The sequence below is a fragment of the Fragaria vesca genome, linkage group LG4 (assembly GCF_000184155.1).
Source record: "Fragaria vesca subsp. vesca linkage group LG4, FraVesHawaii_1.0, whole genome shotgun sequence".
In the NCBI taxonomy this organism is placed as follows: domain Eukaryota; kingdom Viridiplantae; phylum Streptophyta; class Magnoliopsida; order Rosales; family Rosaceae; genus Fragaria; species Fragaria vesca.
In genome coordinates, this window is record NC_020494.1 from 7,777,218 (window position 1) to 7,799,261 (window position 22,044).

At 35.7% G+C, this 22,044-nt stretch overlaps 3 protein-coding genes and 1 pseudogene across 3 annotated transcripts; 2 read left to right on the top strand and 2 right to left on the bottom strand.

Annotated features, from left to right (window-relative positions):
• The first annotated feature begins 1,288 nt into the window (after positions 1-1,288).
• On the top strand, positions 1,289-1,974 carry LOC101311750 (putative lipid-transfer protein DIR1-like). The gene has a single exon (XM_004296651.1). It carries the CDS (start codon positions 1,436-1,438, stop codon positions 1,748-1,750), a length of 315 nt encoding a protein of 104 aa, XP_004296699.1. The 5' UTR covers positions 1,289-1,435; the 3' UTR covers positions 1,751-1,974.
• A 308-nt stretch (positions 1,975-2,282) lies between these two features.
• Positions 2,283-11,759, bottom strand: LOC101312337 (signal peptide peptidase-like 3-like). Its single transcript, XM_004296653.1, has 14 exons — positions 11,423-11,759; positions 11,155-11,313; positions 10,911-11,022; positions 9,786-9,902; positions 8,415-8,572; positions 6,007-6,183; positions 5,326-5,360; positions 5,054-5,210; positions 4,237-4,290; positions 4,078-4,170; positions 3,862-4,004; positions 3,399-3,469; positions 2,726-2,809; positions 2,283-2,604 (listed from the first exon to the last, which is right to left on the bottom strand). Exons 1-14 carry the CDS (start codon positions 11,564-11,566, stop codon positions 2,486-2,488), a joined length of 1,623 nt encoding a protein of 540 aa, XP_004296701.1. The 5' UTR covers positions 11,567-11,759; the 3' UTR covers positions 2,283-2,485.
• Positions 11,760-14,309: 2,550 nt separating this feature from the next.
• Positions 14,310-19,177, bottom strand: LOC101312624 (mitochondrial import receptor subunit TOM40-1-like). Its single transcript, XM_004296654.1, has 11 exons — positions 18,908-19,177; positions 18,609-18,690; positions 18,418-18,517; positions 18,205-18,300; positions 18,061-18,111; positions 17,732-17,797; positions 16,802-16,903; positions 15,393-15,461; positions 15,192-15,275; positions 14,770-14,865; positions 14,310-14,680 (listed from the first exon to the last, which is right to left on the bottom strand). The coding sequence occupies exons 1-11, from the start codon at positions 19,026-19,028 to the stop codon at positions 14,624-14,626; spliced, it is 924 nt and encodes a 307-aa protein (XP_004296702.1). The 5' UTR covers positions 19,029-19,177; the 3' UTR covers positions 14,310-14,623.
• Positions 19,178-20,662: 1,485 nt separating this feature from the next.
• Positions 20,663-21,368, top strand: LOC101305068 (annotated as a pseudogene; the record flags this gene model as incomplete).
• Between the last annotated feature and the right edge of the window lie 676 nt (positions 21,369-22,044).

Below are 22,044 nucleotides of genomic sequence, written 5' to 3' on the forward strand. Positions count from 1 at the left end.
TTTAAAAAGCAGCTCATATAAAAATTTGCACCAATTAATTGGTAAACATTGTTTTTTCTTAGGCTAAAAACTAAAGATGTTTTTAAATTAAAGGAAAATGCCCAAATACCTAAAAATAGGGTTCCTAAATCCCAATCCAACGAAAATCTTTTCTCATGGCCCATTTAGGCTTAGTTTGATATTGTGGTTTAAAAACTTAATTTTTTAAAAACTCAGTTTTATATAAGCAACCTATAACCTGCTTTCTAACATCGTGGTTAATTAAACTAAAATGTTCTAGATAAACACGTTTTAAGATTTTATCAAACAGAAAATCTATCTAAAATGATGATTATAAGTGATTTTAATCACTTTTGCGGCCAAACTGGGGTTAAGTCCTTAGAGTACTAATCGCGGTGGCTTGTATAAATCATTGTACAAATTCTTCCTTTTGGTCTTGTGACACCATACATCTAGCTTGTACAATTCACTCTATATGTTAATGTAGTGCGGTGCATGTTTTCTCAGTATGATGGACAGAAGAAAAAATATAGCAGCGACATAGATTTAGTAAAAGCATTTAAGCATAGTTAGGCATATATTTCCGTATGCAATGATGGAGAAGGAATTGGTATAGATGAAAGACTTTTTGGAGAAGAAAAATGTAGTCAGCAAAAAAAATTGTAAAAGAAGTAGCACAACACTGAGCGGAAATTCTTGTACGTACTTAGGTGTAAGTAAACCAAACACTTAATATGTAATCTTAACATTTTATTTGATTTAATCATCTACGTGACACTATCATGTATATTTGCGAACGTCGTTAACACAGTTGAAACCTAAAAACCTCGTCCAAGTGTTTCAGACACATGAGGTGATAGTAGACCCGAGGTCGAAGAACTTATGAACACTTAATCTGATCGAATCAAAAATTAAAAGGTCAGAAAGGAAGGAATAGAGGGTAATTTTCATTCTATATTCACGTATTCAATCGGGTGACTTGTATAATGTAGTGCAAGTGTACCTTGATACGTAAAATCCACTCCTAAAACTTAATTAGAGCACAAAAATGAAATCAGCAGCCCAAATTGACAATACAATGATCATCAGTCCTACGTTCCAAGAAACTAATGGCGGACCACCTAAAAAAGTTAAGAGAACCTTCTTGGAAAACCAAAATACTTATTAAGAATACAGGGAAGAAAGAATAAAACAAGACAAGTAGGCTCAAAATGTACACCCTGTAGGACTTAATTTATTGGAGGATGATCATTATTATCTCCACTACCACAAGAAAACGGTAGCCCGTGACACTACAGAGTACAGAGCACTAGGCATGGGGTTCATTCCTCGTTTCTTTCCCTATATAAACCAGTAAAACCACCCATCTCCTCAAACTCCAGCCTCCAAGCAGCTCAATATATAGTCATCCAAAAGAACTGTAGGTCATTCATCAATGGAGGCTGCTCGGAAGCTGGTGTTGGTCTTGGCGGCGGTGCTAGTGGTGGCTGCCTGCATTAATGTAGAGGTCTCTGAAGCGCAGACCATTTGCAATGTATCTGTGAATAACTTGATGTCCTGCAAGCCGGCCGTAACAAAGCCTAACCCTGCCAGGCCAACCCAGGCCTGCTGCTCGGCGCTGTCGCATGCCGACTTGGGATGCCTCTGCTCTTACAGGAACTCCAACCTGTTGCCTTCCCTGGGGATTGACCCTAAACTTGCCATGCAGCTCCCAGGAAAGTGCAAGCTTCCTCACCCTGCCAATTGCTAGAGAGGACCTTAGCTACAGCACGCTGTCTGATGTAGCTAGCTAGCTTAAGCTTAATAAAAGCCCTCAGCTACATGTTTGCATAACTATGTTGGAATTAGTCTGCTTGGAGTGAAATGCTTAAATCAAAATATTTGCTTTTCAGTTTTTTTATTTTTATTTATTTTTTTTATATTTATTTTAGATTTGTAATGCTTGATCAATCTGACTGACAATATTCATCTTTCAATTATCTTCTCAATAACCCAGTAAGAGTACTACCAGACCAGTGTACTGTGTTGGATCTTGCACCAAACCAAATTAAAAGGAACGGAAAAATCGATCTTTTACATGAATAGTGCACAAGCCAATATAGTCGTATAACCCTAAAGAAAAGAGGGCATCGTGAGCGTCACACAACTTCTGTTATCGGAAAAATATACCGGTGGACTTGAGTGATGGTCAGAATTAAAGCTGAGCGACTATAAACTTATAGTGACTATTTTTACTTTGATTAAAAATGCAAGGATTATATAGCCAGAAACTGGATTCAAAGTTTAGCGGGTAAACAAAGTGCTTCATTAGATCTAAAGCATGATACTTGGCATTACACAGGTAAGAGAGTAGTTCAAATGGTATAAGCCCGCACTGGTATCCTCTACACATGTTGAGTGTTAAGTAGGCATCTTTACAAATGAAATAAATGAACCTCTTTATAACATAGCTTTGTGGAGATTCTTTTCATGTACAATTGGGAACTCAAACTCTAGGTGATCTATTGCCTTGTGTAGGAACACCTAGAGTTGGAAATAGCTCATTGCCATAACTCCAAAGTTGTTTCACCTCACCTCTTAACAAAGCCAAAATATATGTAATACCTGATAAAATATCGGGAATAGAAGATAAAAGGTAAAACATCTAGACCACCAGCAAAACGTACAAAATGAAAAGCAAAAGAAGAAAAGAAAAGAAAAAATGATGGGACATGGAAGATGTTACCTAGTGTGCATGGAACAAGATAGAGGAGTGCAGGCTGACCATTGCCATTCATGATGTACAAACCCAAGTACGTGAAACAAAGCCCTGGAACAGGAACAACCGCCCGTTATACCATCAACAAGACGAGGAGGATTATTGTTTTAAGAAATGCAGTCAAGTACTCAATAAAAATCACATTACAACACCAAAATCATAAGCAAAGATTTCTAAATACTCCATGAGACATGAACTGCTCGTGCCCTTTGAATAGTAGGCAAATATGAAAATATCCAATGAGTAGGGTTAGATTCTGCAAGGACTTTTGTTTAATTCATGGGATTGTAATTTATGCTTCTAGTTGACAAACATATAGATTATTCAATGTATGAGCATCAGTATTATAGGGGACAAGTCCGAAAGAAGAAAACACACATTACACAGGAATACTGCATGCTTGAGCCACAGATAAAGAAACATATACGTCCATTAGACCAACCACAGTAGAGGAGGTCCAATGTTATGATAACCATATACTTCAAATCTCCAATAGAATATATTTCAGAGGTTCGACAGAATGAAAGGTAAACATAACAGGAAAAGCATAAGTATCATAACACTACCTCACATCTATCACTGGAAGGGATTTATATCATTTTACAATTGAAAACCAATTAGAGGTTGGGAGAACACTCACCCATTCCATAGCCAATCACCAACCATAGAAAGTATCCATTGAGCAAAGACTTCTTGTTATCCTTGTCAAATCTGTGACAACCAACCCCAGCAAAAATAGAATTAGGATAGCTACATTCAAAACACTCAAACAGAAGAACAGAACAATAGTATGATTATCAAGCATTTCATAGTACGCTTTTACACCTTTCAAACAGTTAATATATGTGAACAACTGCTTTTCCAGAAGTAGAAATTTTAAAAAAAAAGGTTGGAAGCAAATTGCCATTTTGTGTTTGATAACCAATTAAATGTTTGTAACGATCATTAAAATCTAATTTAAAATGGACATTCACATTTACCAGGGGGCTTTATGAATATAGAAAAAGTACTCTCAAGAAGAAAAGGTAAACTTAGAAATATGTTTTCCTATTTCCTATTTCTATTTCCTAAGAGAACATTGACCACGTTACAGAAAACAATACCTGAAAGTAAATAAAACGAGCAAACCCGGAAACACAATGTCCCCAAAGCCAACCATATTCTGACCACCCCAGGGGTCAAAAAATCTAGGGACTCTCAAAAGCATTGGTAGGGCTTCACCACCGGCATTGTCCCCTCTAGCAACCTATAAGAAAGAAAATTATAACATCTTCTACCTAATATTAATATGAGAAGGGGAACTGGGAGTAGAAACATACCGCAATCATGACGCTGTCTTTGAAAATCAAGGGTGATAAGAACACCCAAAAGATGTCATAGAGAAATGCACAACATAGTAGTACTGTCGCAACCTAAGACAAGTTAACATTATAAGATATTTGCATGACACAGTACTTAAATAACAAAAGAATGGGTACCTTGATGTTAGGTAATTGAGCGACTTGCAAGATTGTTATTATCAAGCAGATACCCTGTAAAAATGTACAGTTTAACTTGCATATGAATAACAGTCCACACAAAAGAAAGACGGAAATACAATATTACCTAGAACATAAATGAATGGTGTTTTTCGAGATAAGAGTACATAACAAACCACAAATACGTCATCTGAGAAATTTAATGCCACAATAACATATTTAATCATAAAACTAAAACTGCAAAAGCATGCACATTTTTTTTTCCCCAAATTTGCATGTTTGTAGTAGTGAGGTATGGAATTGACTGGCATTACAGAACGCCTAAAGGGATTGTAATTTGTATGGAAAGTTCTTCAATTGTACTCTGGATACCTTATTGGGTTACATAAATATGTAGTTAAGTATATAACATCCACTCAAAACTTATAAGAAGGTTGGGAAGATAGAAACTAGCATATGTCACACAACTATGACTCAAAACAACACAACCACAGCGAAATCAACTCACTTTAACGTCTACTTAGCAAACTAACAGATATGGCCGTTGCATACGTTCTAAGATGTTGAAGATTGGAAGACTGACTCAGCAGTCTGGACAATTTTTTATTTTTCTTATTTCTTTTAATATACCAACTTATATTGAAAAGAGCAGAATAGAAACAACAAACAATCAAGTCTATTCAGCAATCTAGAAATACAAACACTCTATTTGACCAACTACTATCCAGCACTCTAAAATATTCGAATTTCAGCAATGGAATTTCTCTGACTACATGAAATAATTATCTGCACACAGATACCAAAATTTGAAACTTACAAGAATATCTTGGCCAATCCACGAATATGATGCCTGCCGCGTTACACACCAAAAAATTGCAAATGCCACGCAGACAAGTAATACAACAAGCGAGAGATAAGAGACCTCTTCAAAAATAGGCACATGTATTCCCTTCTGTCCACCACTTTTCCATTTTCTGTTCAACAAGTAGTAGAGATACTTAGAATATTGATTAAAAGAAGTTACGACATACCACGAAGCCAGTGATAGGTTTAGTGTAACTGGAAAGAAAATCTGAGTTTACATTGTACCTCAAAATCAGGCTCAAAATAACATTATGCAATCCCTGAAAACAAAAGCTGCATCAATTAGCTTCAGACATAAGTTAACTGATAGAATATACAGAGATATTAATGCTAATATATGACGTAGAGATGAAACATTTGACTGTAGATTTAACAAAGCCTCACATGTATGAGTATATCAGATTACTTTTCTTAGTGTAAATTCTAATGGTTTTTTGTATACCCCTTTCTCCTGCTTCCCAAAAAAAAATGAACGACTATGCATTCCAAAAATATGACCTTTGCTCCACAAATGGCTTTTTAGCACTGTAATTTTGGAAACACATGGCTAACATTACATCTAACGTGAACATTCAAAGAAAATGGTGAGAAATAGCTATAGTTAAGAGAAAAAATGAATGTGAAAAAATTGTTGATAAAGAGGGAAAATCCAGTTATGCTAGGTAAATTGTCTTATATGTATGCATCAGTCAGCAACATATACACGTACAGTTGAATGAAGTTTAATCCCAGCCATGCTTTTTCATTACTTTTAATAAAATCACATATATGAACAATTAAAGTGCTACAAACTCTGTTCATAATCAGTTTCTTATTCTCACCATTCAATATTCTATTTTATAAATAACTATGGGTTTTAGTTCTGTAGCTGAATAAAGGAAATAACTATAGTTTTTCGTTTTGTACCTGAATACCGCCAAGGCAGAAAAGCACGATCAGCACCCACACAAACCAACTAGACATGAAAAAGTATAGTAGCAACAGCATCGTGGATGCTGTTATGACAAAACACACAGCACCTCCCACATTAAGAACCAAGGTTTCATCCTCAGAATCTTCTTTCCCTGTTCCCGCCTTAGAATCCTATTCCAACAACAAAGATATCATTACTCTTCTCCCAAGCCAGAAAACATTAGGCAGTAAACTCTATTGGAAATAATGAAAATAGCCATGAAACATGAAATTCTGGCCATTTATGGTGATTCATGGACATCAAATTATCAGAAGCTGAACAAGATGGAAAAAAGAATAATATTAAGAAAAGGTTGACCACCGTTAAGATGATCCTTCACAGTAAAGAGAGCTATCACTCAATTTTGCAGTAACAGAAGCCCAACAGGAGCATAGAATGACTCTACCCATAACTCTTTGACCTCAAACCTTCATAATCCTCAATTATTCATTTAATACACCAAGTACTACTTCGCTTTTCTTTCCTTCAATAAGAAACTTATGTTTTTTATAAAAATAAAATTAAAAAAATTAAAAACATAAAAACCAAGATTTTAAAGAAAAAATGAAACAATGAAAATGGTGGTGAAATGGTCACCACTCAATAACAGCAGCATAATAAGCAGAAGATACAGATTGGTGTTTGATAATAGAAAAATGCAGAGAAGAACTACAGTGTATAAAATGCCTGCAGCTTTCAGGTCTGGCAATAATGCTATAAGAATACTCTGACCAAATTCACATGGGCACCCATCCTCACGTAACGTCCTCCTTTCAGTAATAACACCATTTTTGTTCCGAGGCATTTAGAGAGTATGTTGGATCATGAGTTCCAATTAGCGAGACATAGAACTACAAGTGGGAAATAAAGAAAGGCAAAAAGGTTTGAAGTTTGCAGTTCCTACTCAACGTACAAGAAGAAAGACAAGCTCGACTTTCTGCTACATAGAAATCGGGGGTTTCATGATGAAATCCTAACTTTCTCCGAATCTCAAAATAAACTCAACTCCAAAATTTCAGAATTTTCAGTTTGGGAAAACAGCCTTTAGTTTTTAATATTTTAACGTATTTACAAGCTCGACTTTCTGCGGGATTACATAGAAATCAGGGGTTTCACAATCAAATCCTAATTTTCTCCGAATCTCAAAATAAACTCAACTCCAAAATTTCAGAATTTTCAGTTTGGGAAAACAACCTTTAGTTTTAAATGTTTTAACGTACTTACAATGGAATATATAGGCCCAACAATTAAAAGGACCAAAGCGACAAAAAATGAAACGCTCGACCTAAGATGGCTAAAGGGTTGTGGGAAAATGGAAGGCAGTGGAACCACAGCATAGAAGAAAGTGGATGTGTACTTCCACTTGGAAACCAATGGGAGACCGGATACCATATTATGCAGCTATTTTGTGTTTGGAGCATATTGTTCCGTGAAGGAGTCTCCAACACTGCACTCATCACCAATCAAATCTTTGCTTCTGAGTGATAATCGTAGGCACCATGAACCATGATCTCTCAGGGTGGTGAGACCAGAAGGAGGATGGGTATGGGGGTAACATGCAACAAAAGGAACCATTACTGGTGGCAGTGAGAGAAAGAGATGAAAAATTGACAGTTGAAGAAAGAGATTGGATTGATGAAGGAATTGTGTTCTCTAATTACTGCCTTGCTTATGTTTTCAGGAAATAATGATTGTTACCCATTCACATAACAGTACTTTCAAATGGGCATACATGTATTAGAATTACAGGGTCGTTCCCCCTCATTATGCTAAAAGCATTAGCAATCTGTACTGAAACTGTGTGAACCTCGTCATTCATCTAATTTTGTACATACAACCTACATAATACTTCTTCTTTTTTTCAGAATAAGTCAATATGAAATTAATGGATTGAACACATGCTCAATAATTAACACCACTACACTACAGGTTTGCAAGAGAATTAGGAAATATGTCTTACTGTCAAATAAGTTTATGAGAAAATGCTGTTGGATGAGAGTAGTTGGTTGAACAAAAATAATTTGTAGTCATGTTATCCTTGGTTCATTTTTTTTTTCAACTGTCATAAATCAGAAAGGTAAACTTGTTATAGTTGTTGAAAATACAACTTTCAATACCTATACACTACTTCTTTCTTTCTTTTTTTTGAAAAGAAACAGCTTTTATTGATACAAAAAGCAGAGAACAAGGAGGGGACAAGAAGTCCGCTTAAAAAGAAAAGAGAGCAGCTATGACTTAAGGCATAGCAGCTCAGCTTTTAGGACTACACTAAGCAAGAAATTAAGGGCGAGGTCAAGAAATGTAACTGTAAATCAAGATAATTTTTAAGACAATCATTAGAGTCCGAGTCTGAGGTAAGAACCTTTTCTGCTAGTTCATTGTAAGGTTCATCATTTTGCTCGACAACAGTAATCGTTTTCCAATATGAAGCCGTTACTATCGTTCCAACACACATCAACCATAAAAATATAACAGAGTAGTCCACCAGCGGACGCTTGGGAGAATATAATAGAAGCTCCACTGCATGAAGGAAGTTATCACATAGGAAAAATTGGGAAGTCAGTATAACAATGAAACTAGAAAACATATAGGAATCCTCAAAAAAAAGAAAAAGGAAAAAAAAATGGAATTAAAATCCTTCAGGTAAAAAAACAGCATGCAAATGTATACATCTCTTCATACAAGCTTAATCAATAAAACAAGAAAACAAAAACAAAACACATCAATACAAGAAAATTATATGAAAAATGGAGTGCAGCAAAGATTGAATATAAAGCAGAAACAGTGTAATCTGCTAAGTGTACGCCATTTAGGAGGTGTTTCCTTGGGAATCACAATCAGTGATTCCTCGAGCCTGCTGCATCACCAGGCAGTTGAAACATTACCATTACTAAGCTACAAATGGCATCCTACATATTGCATATTATCCAGAATCATTAGCAGGATGATGCAACCACTTTTTGGGTAAGTAACTAAAACACAGCAGCATGCCAATCAAATACAATAGCATGGAAAATACCAAGACCTGTCCCATGGGGAGCACTAAAATCAAATAAGACAATGAGAAAAGAGCAATCTCTGACTCTCAAGAAGACAATGCCGGAAGTGAACCAAATCTTGAACTCTATCCCACAAGTGGTCAACCTCACCGTTAGCTCCCTTAAAGATCCTCAACGTCATGTTCCATCTAGACCACTCTGAATGCTTGCTGACCCAACCCCAATTGTCTCTTCTTTCCTCCAAACGGTTTATACCTCTCAGACACTTGGAGGCATTAAAGAAAACCAGAACAAGTCATTACACTATAGACTCCATAAACAAATTATACCGTAAAGTCATTGTGGGACAATGAAGCAGCAAAAGATCAGAAATTTCAGCAGACTCTTCAGCTGTCTACTTACCGTGAATATTTTATCACAGATTAATTAAATTTCCTAGTTCTTGATCCTCTAGCCACCTATGTTTGCTTCATCCTTCTCCATATTCCAAACAATTCCCAGGAGCAGTAGGCTATAGAGAGAGAGACCAAATACCTTTGAACTCTATATCAAACTACACCCGGAAACCTTCTAATTTCAACTACAGTTCAGACTCAGACCGAAAAACTACAGTTCAGAATATCCTAGTTTGCCCCCACATCAGTGCATCATCTTCCAATTCAGTATCTATGACACTAATAACCACATGCAGGGTAGTAAATTTTTTGACAGAAGTACAAATGTCAAAAGTTAACCTTTATTTCCATCTTCAACAGATTTCTTGAGATATTCTCCATCCGACTTTTCAATCATCGCAGCAAATATTGAAAGATCAAAAGTGCGATTGTCAGGACAGCCCATCATGGAAAGCGCTGAAACAACAGGAAGAAAAGTTAAGAATATTTTACCTATATTGTTCTGAAAGCAAAACACTGATGCTACAAGTAATTGTAAGATCCAATATCAAAGTGACAGAATATCTTGCTCAATTCAAACAATTGTAAGGTTTTTGATGGTGCTACAAACATAATTGATATAATACATATTAGAGATACATCAGACACGTAGATCATAGATGCAAGGCAAACAAAATTTCCGCCCACATCTCCGAAACTTGGAACTTAAGTTTAGGATTCTGATCTGTGTGTGTGTGTTCACTAATTACTTGGTATATGTAATAGATAAAGCTACCTTCTACCCAGGTGGGTAAGGTGTAGAGTAAACATAGTAACGCAAGGCAATATTCTGTAAAAGCCCTAAGGACAAGATTATATTTTCAGCAGTACTTGTAGAAGATCATGTTACCAGCAAACACATCCTCTAGTACCAACACTGAAGAAATCTGATCTGCAAACTTGTCCTCTCCATTCTTTGTTTCTGGATATTAAATTTTTAGCTTTAAGTCTTCAATTGATGTGGACTCCTTGTCTACATAATGTTATTGGAACTTTTGAATTATTATAGTTATGTTTCTTTTCAGGAAAAAAAAGAAGGTTAAGCATCTAAAAAGATTGTTTTGCACATTAAATGTTGATGCATACTTTCCTTTCCAAATGCGACCTCTCTTTACAACCATAGTTCAGATTTAATTAGTTTTCTCCTTTTCCAATGTTGGCAACATACAGCCCTTAAGAAACTTCAAGATCATCCAAGTAAAGATCAGTCAAATTTTTAGGTAGGCATTACTGAATTCATCATGAAAATTACTATTTCTATCATTAATGATGGTTAAGCTGACATCAAAACTTGTAGATTACTGAATCTGCTCAATCGAAGCTCTAGATGTAACTTTTACTCACACCACTTAATTCACTACAATTGTCATAAAACAAAACCTGAGCCTGAAGTTAACCAAAGTATAGCAAGTATTAGTACATTACCTGTTTCATTATTTATCACCAACAGCGCCTTAGCACCTCCGGCTTGTGCAACTTGTGCCTTAACGGTGAAGTCACAATCACCACGTGTGGACAATGCAATAGCTCCAGATAACTACAACAAGAACGAGGGACCGTATAACCACTCAAAAACACTTTGAGAAACTCAAAAATGCAATGATTTCTACTTCTCAAGTAAATTATAAAGAAAATGTGTCAAATAAACAAAATGAAAGGGGAAACAAACCTGTGAAGAGGATTTGTTGCAGGAAGTCAAGGGTTTGGTGACAACAACAGGCCATTTGACTGCCTTTTCGACTTGAGAAGGAAACAAAGCCCCGAATTGTGCACCAACTCCCTCAACAGTTTCGCCTTCTTTGCCATTAACCCATATTTTAACCTTGAGCTGAGAAATCAACACACCTCCAAAATCAAACTCCACCAAATGCAATCCGAATTCCTCTAATTTCAACTCCAAAGCAACAATATCAAGATTGGAATCGGAGAAATCTTACCATGAGGTTAGGGTTTTGGCAGGAGGGAGACTTGCCCTTATCCTCGCTGAGGAGGTAGTCCTTTGTAGCGGCGGCCAAGGATAGAGCAATCAGCGATAAGAGGAGCAGAATACGGAGAAGAACCGACGACGACAACGACGCCATTGGGCCACTCGGCGAAGCTCCTCTCAGATTTCAATCGTGACGAGACAGAGAGAGAGAAGAGAGAAGGAAATGGATTTTGGTTTTTTTGGGATATTTCTATTTTCTAGTTGTTGTTCTCTCTGCTCTTGGAAGAGAAAGGAAGGCGAAATTCAGCTATTTATGTGTGGGCGTCGGACTGAATGGGAAAGACCGGTAGACGTAATGAACAAGAATGTGGAAACCACGGCAACTAATATTCTCTATATTCCTTTTTATTTTTTTTGGGGTAGAATTATACCCGCGTCTTGACGCAGTGTATACATTTACGGTGTGTTTGGATATGGGTGGATTTCCGAGAGTTTAATAAAAAATAAGGAATTTCCAATTTCTTATGGTGGATTTCCTCGTTTGCATATTTATCTCATGGAATTAGCAATTTTCACGGGAAAATAATCGTGAAATTTGGGAGCTTAAATTCCCGACTTGAATTCCTCACAAAATAAGTATCATTTGTCAATTTCTTCAACTAAGATTAGTCTGAATACAAATTCTTGTCATTTTAAAACTCTACATCATGAAATCCAAACAATGAAATTCTCAATTAATAGGATTTAAATTCATGGAATTGTAATTCCTATGATTTTGAAATTTCTATGGACACATCATGAAATTCAAACAATGGAATTCTCAATTAATAGAATTTAAATTCATGGCATTGTAATTCCCATGATTTTGAAATTTCTATGGACATTAAAATTACTTTATCCAAAAACAACGTTATGAAGCTAGTCAATGGGTTAATTGATTGATATAAATGTTTCTGATATGTACTTCATAGAATGTTATACATGCAAATTATACTCAGTTGTTATACTGATTATATATCTAGAGTTAATAATAATATTGTGGTTTCTTAAAAATAACAGGGGTAAAATGGTCAGTATATCCGCCCCTTGGCACGGTGTAGTATCCACATTATGTATATTCACATATGTATAAGAGCTATCACAAAAACAATTTTTATATAACAAAATATCTAGTCTTGTATTCTACCCAAAATATAAATGCTCCAATTGTTTTGATTTGTAAGATTTAGGAGGCATAAGAAAAGTCTAAATTACCTGTCTAGAAAATCTAAATTACCTATCTAGTCTTGTATCCTATCTAGAAAAATCTAAATTACATGTTTCAGAAAAAAAAAAAAATCACTGTTGTTAATGAACAGGGTAAAAAACACTGTTCATAGGCTGAATACAAATTCTTGAATTCCCGACTTGAATTCCTCATAAAATAAGCGTCATTTATCAATTCCCTTAACTAAGGTTAGTCTGAGTACAAATTCTATTCATTTTAAAACTCTACATCATGAAATCCAAACAATAGAATTCTTAATTAATAGGATTTAAATTCATGGAATAGTAATTCTCATAATTTTAAAATTTCTATGGACATTAAATTACTTTATCCAAAAACAACGTTATGAAACTGGTCAATGGGTTAATTGATTGATAGAAATGTTTATGATATGCACTTCATAGAATATTATACATACAAATTATACCCAGCTATTATACTGATTATATAAGCTATTATACTGATTATATATCTAGGATTAATGACAATATTGTGGTTTCTTAAAAATAACAGGGGCAAAATTCTTGGTGCGGTGTAGTTTCCACATTATGCATATTCCACATATGTATAAGAGCTATCACAAAGCAAAAAATTTGTCGAGAGAAAGCTTATCTAAAAAAAATCTAAATTACCTGTTTCCAAAAACAAAAACAAAAAAAACAAAAAACAAAAAACAAAAAACAAAAAAAAATCACTGTTCATATGCTTAGGCTTATAAACAGTCGATCAAGCTTTAGTAATAGATAAATTTCTCGACTTATTTACCATGGTACTTATTTACCACGGCAACTAAATGTACTTATTTTTTTCTCGAGAATTGTCTTTTAGGTGAGCGGGTATAGTAGTAGGATATAAATCACAGGTAAAAACTTTACGCATGATATGTGATTTATTTCGTTAGATATTTTGACGGAAACGGATTCTACACACTAAGGTATATATATAAGTGCTTAAATCGTCATATGAGAAGATCGAATGAAGACGAAAGACCTTAAATTTCTTCATTTCATTTTCATTTTTGATTTGATCAAATTAAATGCCCATAATAAGAATATGTCTTCTTCGACATAGTGATCTCACCTTCTTAGTTGGAAACACTTAAGACTATTTTTTTATGATTTAATTTTATTAACAGTATTAGTATATATGCATGTAGTGCCACGTAGATGGCCGGATCAAAATACTGCATATTACTTACTCGATTCAATTGCACCTTGGTGCATAGCCTGAAACGAATTTGATCGTTTAACTCAACTAACCTCCCTTAATTGGAGCAAGACTTTACAAGGTCAACCCATGTTTAGAGTGACGAAGAAAATCCAAGTTATTAGTATGGGGTTAACTAGTGAAAATGGGGAATTACTTTGTATCATTTACAGATTATGAATTTGGCAACAGTGCATATGCTGCATTTGGCACGTGGGAAATGCTTTTTGGTTTTGTAAAAGCTCAAATCCTAAAATCAAAATCTCTATCTTGTTAACCTGCACTTCGGTATAGCCAACGCTATTGTTCCCACTACCCAACCTCGAAACATTTTGTTCATAGTTTGTTGTTTCAAATGGTCAATCTCGTATTTATTGGCCTATCTAGTTCATGCCAATACAGAGGAATAGAAACTGATGCTAATACTTAAGTTCCCCTACATATGTTGGAACACTTCAAAGTTGAATGTAGATATATAACAACACACCAACAAGATAAAGAGTCGGCAATTACAGTCACTAGTGCAGCTAAAGCCTCAATTTGCATTATTTGAAATGCCATTCTACAACTGTATTTGAAAAAGGCAAAAAAAACTCCGAATAAATGACATCTGCTAAAACTGGCTTTGAATGATGGAAGCCTGTGACAATAGTTTAACTCGGAAGCAAAAAATAATAGATATTATCTTGATCTCTTGCCGGCAAGAATGACAAAACAGCACTGGTCCTCCACATTCACTTACTCCCCAACAGTCAATCCGAACCCAAATTTGTAGTCTTTCCTTCTGTGATCAATCTGCATAGCATATTTTACAGTAGTACTTGTCAACAGAGACGTAAATCATGTTTGCCATCACAAGAAAGATAACATACACTAGACCTCACCTCTGCAGAAAGAATAAAATTAAGACCCATATTTAGTCGCTCTTCCAAAAAGGCAGCAGCTACACCATTGGAATCAATCTTTCCCCTAAGACGACACTGCAAAAATGAAGGGGCAAAAAGTTAAGATGTGACATCATTTCATGACCATTTAGGAACAGAACCCAGATTGGAGCTCTGATTTTAATATCATAACAAGACCTTTGAATTAGTACGAGGTACTTTTACCGGCTTTTGTATAACTACGATACAAAATCTAACCATACCATTGATTTTAATATGTTAAGAACTCTATATTGATTGCAACACGGACCAGATTTAGAATATCGTCTTTTGTTTGACTATAGACATGAGTCATGACCACATATTCAGACATGAATCCACCAGATCAGTCGTAAGATTAAATATTCACAAACAAAGGCTACCTGTCGAAGAATGTAATCATAACCGAGACTAGCTGTCGCCTCTCTTGATAAGTAGTTGTACATAAAATCTGATGCTAGAGAGACCTACAAGAATGAAGGAAATTAACACAAGGGAAGCCATGAAAAAGAAATAAGCTATCAAACAATCACCACAGACTAAACCTAGTTATGCACATTTTCGTGCGGATCTCCCTTACTCACCTTATCATTCACCTTCTGAACATAGCTCATAGCAACAACTCCGGTACTAGCAACTTGCCCTGTGGCAACCTGGGGTAAAAAAATAATTCTACTTTAGGATGATAATGGCATTGATTAAAACAACACAGAACTTAACAAGCACCAAACTCCAAGAAATTAGTGTATTAATGGCATTAATCACAACAGCACAGAACTATACAAGCTCCGGAACAGGAGTCACGCCAATACACACAGCCATACAAGAAGAATAGAGCACAGGTCACACCACATCCAAGATAATAACAAAATTGAAGCCCACAAGAAGGGCAGTAAATGACCCTATCCTCCAAACCACATCCACGCCTCTCTACTCTTCAGAGATATATTTGTGCCTTTCCATTAAAATGCCTCGAATAATTAGCTAAGACGACTCATAGAACGAACAAATTTTTCACACACAAAGGCACAATACCACAATTTGTTGCAAGCTGCTAAGCAATTAATAAGAACACTATGATTTCCTTTTTGGACGGAATGACAAGTATTGAGCCGCAATCCAGGGTGACTTTGACCTGATTTGCTTTCCTTAAACATTTCCAGCTGGTTCAAACTTTGGTAGTAGCATCATGGAAAACGGGTGGGGGGAAGAGACCCTGCATTCAGCCTCAATAATTTTGAGACTGATCATGAGCTACACACCAATTGCTTCAAAAATCCTTAATATTGAAGATAACTCCGCCTCAAAACATTCAGATTCATTTTAAAACCCAGATACAAGCACATCATGGAGTATGCAACAACTGCTATATCTGCATTCTTTAAAGACCTATGGTTAATTCACCATAGCCTAATAATCCAGTAATCTCGTACCATAAACGTATAGTGATAATGTTTATTTTTTATTAGTTTTTTATTCAACATATCTGTGTGGTGTAGATCAGTTTAAATTCCACAAATCTGTGAGCATATTCCTAAATACCCTATCTTGGTTATTGTTTGTTTGTTTTTTATTCAGGGGAGGACATGTGCAAGACTGGGATCTCTGCATAGGTGTGGAGGCAAAGTGCCCTACCATTGGAGCTGGAACACATTGCTGCTATGAGTTTCCACCAATGAAGCTCCTTTAGGAAGATAAGATACCATATATCAGAAGCCTCATGATATCTTAACTTGCTTTACCCCAAAACTGAGAGATTACTCTACCACGAAGAGGAGGTAGTCAAAAACAGAAACAAATGTGTAATTGTGTATGCATACAGTTAGGTTCTGATATACTTTCCAGACATTTAAATCTTAATGCATACCATCTCTAGTTCAAGAATGCAAAACATTTGTTTTTTATTTGTGTAAAACCTAAATATTGGATTGCATCGAAGTAGGAAGCAAAAATATGATAACAATGTTATATTTGAGGGCTCCAAAAGTCATACCATATTGTCTGTGTTGTAACGAGCAGCATAGCCAATACCAGACTTCCGATGCTGACCAGCCCAAAACACTTCACCACCCAAGGACAGATTGCGGGTCACACTCTGAAAATCAATCATCAGTTTTAGTATTGGACAAACATGCATATAACTAGTAAAAAGATGGAAAATATGGATCTACTAAGAGAACCATGCACAACATTGGCGTGAAGACAACAAAACATAGTTACTCAAAAAGGTCAAATTTATCAAATTAATGAACATCCAAGTTAAAATGCAGTTCACAAACATCACGAATGTCTCAGAAGTTGCACATAAGCATATCAAAAGAGACTGAAAGGAATTGATGACATTACTGGTCTTATTAGAGGTAGGACTTTTAGTACCACCAATGCTGGTTAAGTTGTTGTAGTTTTTTGCTTTGGGCCTTTGGCCTCTTTTATACCAAAAAAGAATATGAAAGGAATCCAACATAAGCCAAAAAGCCAAGGTGATGAGGAAAAATAAGAAATTAAATTATGAGCTCCATGGTGGGTTCACATTAAATTCAAATTGAAAATAGCTTTCTGCTGAAACTCAAGTGATAAGAGAACCGAACTCTAGGGGCCCTAATATTTTCCAGTTGAAAGAATCCTAGGTCTGACAGAAAATTAGATTACTTGCTTTACTCCCAGCAAGTTTGAAAATGAACCTCCCAGCCGCTTCTCGAAACTGCTGCTAGTGACAGAAAAATTACAAACTAAACACCTTTGATTCCACAAACCCACACTAAGGCATAGTATACTATACATACTATCAAAGTTCTTTGCTTTATGGGGTTGGGCGCTTTTCAGAGAGTATTCTACACTTCATGTGATATCACAAACATATGTAGATGCAACAATTAATCATACTTATATTCATAAGTTAAAGTAGAATATCTAAATAGTTTACCTGAATATAGTTAGCACCAAACAGTGCACCATTCCCTAGCTGAAACTGTGACCTGAAATCTCTACCCTATACAAAAGCATTGTAAAAGGATTTATAATATTAATAACACAAAGTGCTTTGCTGAAGATACATATAAAGATATATATATTTCTCACCCAAAAAAAAAAAAGAAGATACATATAAAGATCGATAAAAGAGTGTCACTAGAAATTTAGAAGAGAATTGATTCAATTATACTTTCCAAATATAAACCATCACTTTCTTTAGGTGGAGAAAAGAAAATTTAATGTCAACACAAAAGAAGCAAATATAATGTCAGAGCAGTATACCTTGTAATCAAAACTTGCCATGCCATGTGACATGTGTGGCTCGTTGGTAAGCTGTATATACACAAATAAAGCTAGCTTAGATATTTAAATCCGTAAAAAACCAAAGAGAGGAAAAAGGTCATATTACAGAGCGTTGTAAATCACCTGAGCATTAGCCTTCAAAGAAAGATTATCAGTTAAATCACCCTTTAATCTCGCAGTAAGCCTCCCATCAGTCAATACTCTCCCGACAAGCATCAGCTGCACGACACCCACATTTTAAACAGATCAGTCCAGAGATTAAATTTGTCAGCAGAAGAAAAAAAAAAAAAAAAAAAAAAAACCAAACAACCAGACTGAAATAACAGAAGTAGTCACCTTTGGGTCCAAAAAATTGGCACCAAACTCATACTGAGCAGTGGGAATTTTAATAGTTTCAGGAGACTGCGAAGGAACCTCCGTGGGTCCCATGGACACACTGATTTCGAGTAGACAAAGACAACAAAAGAATCAGTACAGCATCCAGAAACAAGAGATAAAACGATGCCAAAGGATGTGGGTGATCCAACCTGTGACTGAGAGAGAACTTCTGATTGAGGCCCTTGGTGAAATCGATGCGCAGCCCCTCGAAAAGCTCTGGCTTCAAAGACACTGCATATATCATCCCATTACAATACAAAGTCAAATTTCACAGTCTAGCCGAGTAGCCCAAAATCATCAACTAGTTCCGAATCACAAATTGTCAAATTTCACAGCGAAAAATTCAAACTTGCAGTACGTATAGAAACACAGAGAAAGAATAAAGTGAAATTGAAAATCAAATCCCTAAGAGCGAGCAATAGAATAAGAAAGGGAGAGAGGGACTGACTGTAAGCTTCGCGGGAGATCTCATCGTAGGCGATAGGGCAGGGAAGATTGAAGTAATCGGTTCGCTCATCCTCTTTGGGAGTATCAGGAGCAGTGGGTGGAGGAGGAACGAGGCCCGCCATTGTTGGCTTGTTGAGAGCAGGAGGAGGAGAGACTCTGAAAAGGGAGGTGGGGGGTCAAAACCTCTAAAACCCTAGAAGTAGAAGTATCCGCTCTTTTTTTTTTTCTTTTTTTTAAGAATATATAGTAATTGATTACTTGCTTTTGTAGGTAAAGTAATTTTCAAGTACGGGACTTTTTTCTTCTAAATAAAACGAGATGAATTTTCACTACTGATATTATTAAGGAATTATATTCACACATCCCTAATTTATAGTTGCACACACCTAAAAGATTTGGGTGCGTCTATTGTCACCTCATAACCCACTTTGTTCACCCCACGTTCTTTTCACACCCCACTTATATATTTATTTGTAAATCTATTTTGTTCACCCATTTACAATACCTAAAATATTTTTTTCTCATTTTTGTTTTGTTCACCCTAAATTCTTTTTTCACTCTACATATATTTTTTTTCAATTTCAGATTTACTTTGTTCACCCTATATTTTTTAATTTTAATTTTAAATTTATTTTATGCACCGATTTGCAATACACACAATATCAGTCTCTTCCAATAGCTATTGAACTCCAAAGATAAAATGAAATTGAAGAAAACCATAAAATTACTATCATTTGGGTAAGTGGAATCACAAACTGAACAATAAAAATCACATTAAAGTATAAATCTCAATTAAAGAGCAAGAAAAAACTCTCAAACTTAACAACTCATTGGTATCCGTCGATATCAAGATGCACAATGTCTGTAAACTCTACTTGAAAAAAACTCTGACGCCGATGAAAAAAAAAACAAATCGAATATATATAAGTGAGCGACTAGACCTAGAAATTTACATACAAAATCGATATGAGAAATAATGAGTAAAAGGATAGATGAAGCATCAACAAAGAAAAAAAAATACGAAAAAAAATACAAACAGTTCACCTCATCTTCAATTGAATGCTAGTGTCTTCTTCAGACTTTATAGAAAGACCGAATATCAGAAATTATAAGTTAAGATTTATGAAGTACGTGTTTATCTAAAAAAAACAAAAAATTTGTAATTTGTAACAACTTATTGTCCTTTGTTGTAATTTTACATTAGGGTATATTAGTCATTTAATAAATCAACAACGTATAAGGTAAGCAAAGTGGTTTGTAGGGTGGCAATAGATGCACCCAAAGATCTTTGTCCAATTTTTCACTCAATCTTCCTTTGTTGCCCCCCATGTTTGAAAAACGTGCCTAAAAAATTAATGATGAGAAGACTGAACCTAGGAAAAATTGTCAAAACAATGTCCCACCTTTTAGAGAAGCTAACTTTTGGTATCTCAACTTTCAAAAACTTCAAAACGACTCCGACCGAAGAATGGTATCTACAACTGTTAATTTCGTTAAAACAACTGACGACATAACCATTATTACCATAAAATGACCTATTTACTCTTTAATTGACTGCTTTGATTATTTTTTTTTAGAATCAAGTTTTTGAAAAGCAGAAAAGAATAACTGGTTCTTAGATTAAGAAGAATCTCAGTACGGAAAACTCGTCCACCACTCCACCCCTGCGGCCAAGTTTCACTGTGTTTGAAATAGCGTCGCTTTAATCTTTGGGTCATGCGGGTGAGGGGCGATGAGAAGTTGATGTCAATTGTAATTGGCAAGCAGAGACAGAGAGCCGTGAGATCGAGAGCTCCTCATTCCGGTCGCCGACTCCGATGATGAAGACCTTTCTTCCAAGCCCTCGTCCTCTTCGTCATTGGCCGGGAGACTTTCTACAAGATTTTCAGAAGTTGGGCGTCAAAGAAATTTATGACTGGATACATGTGTGATCCTATTTCCAATAGCCATCACTTTCTACATAACTTGGTGGTTTATTCACTTTGTGGATGGCTTCTTCTCTCCAATATATGATCAGCTAGGGATCAACATTCGGCTAGTGATTTGTAACTTCTATTACATCCATATTTTTGGTTGGGGTGTTAATGTCATCATGGCTAGGTGCATTTGTTTTGGGTCTTGGTGAGTGGTTTATCAAACAAAAATGTTATTATTCATTCGCCATATCTATAATACCTCTAAGCAGATGAGTTCTGCCGGCCATATCCCCAAATCAAAACATGAAAGCCTTCAAGGAAGTGGCCATCATATGGCATCCACGTATTGGAGAATATGCATTTGGGTTCATTACTTAATCACTTACCCTTCAAAACTAGGATGGGGGTAAGGAATTGTGCTGTGTTTATGTTCCCAACAACCAAATTGATCTCAAAACCCACATTTCATCACATAACCATGAACTTGACACCCAACATTCAATCCTCTTAAACCCACACACCTACATAGAACACTGCCTAATATGAACTCATCCGGCGAAAACCCAATGCTCATGCATCTCTGAAAACAACCCAGATGTAATTATCAAAGAGTTGAGTCGCGCAAAATATATGTGGTCTTCGGCGGCTTCAGGTTTAGGGAATAGATTGGTTATTGGTTTTGGGGTATGTTTGAGTGAAGAAATGGATGATTAGGAAGTGAAGTTTGTGATGAATTATAATTGTTGAGTGATGGACGAGATAGAGAATTCAGGAGCTGGGCTTCAATGGAGAGAGACAATCTCCTTAAAAAAAAATGAAAAAAATAAAGAGAGTAGGAAAATAGGAAAAAAAATGTTAAAATATTGAAAAGACGAAAGTACCCTTAATATGGCAGTTGCTTTAACGGAACTAACAGTTACAGATACCATTATTAGGTCGGGGTAGAAAGGTGGGATACCATTTTGAAGTTTATAAAAGTTGAGATACCAAAAGTTAGCTTCTATAAATGTGGGACACTGTTTGGACAATTTTTCCCTGAACCTATTAGCAAAGCCCACTCCCAATAGATTTCAACAATTGCTGAGAGTCTAGCTTAGTTAGGATTTCTTAGGGTTCATGCATGTTTCAGAATTCATATTATTATGGGGCAATTACATAGAAGTCCACTTTGAGACATTTTCTCCCATATAAGTCCACCTAAACATTTTTACTCATATCAGTC

Bases quoted from the DNA above. Each gene is read 5' to 3' on its own strand.
- LOC101311750 (XM_004296651.1), top strand. From the start codon at position 1,436: ATGGAGGCTGCTCGGAAGCTGGTGTTGGTCTTGGCGGCGGTGCTAGTG.
- LOC101312337 (XM_004296653.1), bottom strand. From the start codon at position 11,566: ATGGCGTCGTTGTCGTCGTCGGTTCTTCTCCGTATTCTGCTCCTCTTA. The intron at 9,903-10,910 runs GTAATGTACTAA...CTGTTGTTTCAG, and splicing joins GGTGATAAATAATGAAACAG to CGCTTTCCATGATGGGCTGT. The intron at 5,211-5,325 runs GTACAATGTAAA...CTTGTTGAACAG, and splicing joins ATTTTGAGCCTGATTTTGAG to AAAATGGAAAAGTGGTGGAC.
- LOC101312624 (XM_004296654.1), bottom strand. From the start codon at position 19,028: ATGGCGGGCCTCGTTCCTCCTCCACCCACTGCTCCTGATACTCCCAAA. The intron at 16,904-17,731 runs GTAAACTATTTA...ATTGATTTTCAG, and splicing joins TTGGTGCTAACTATATTCAG to AGTGTGACCCGCAATCTGTC. The intron at 14,866-15,191 runs GTAGCCTTTGTT...TCATTTTTGCAG, and splicing joins ATGATTACATTCTTCGACAG to TGTCGTCTTAGGGGAAAGAT.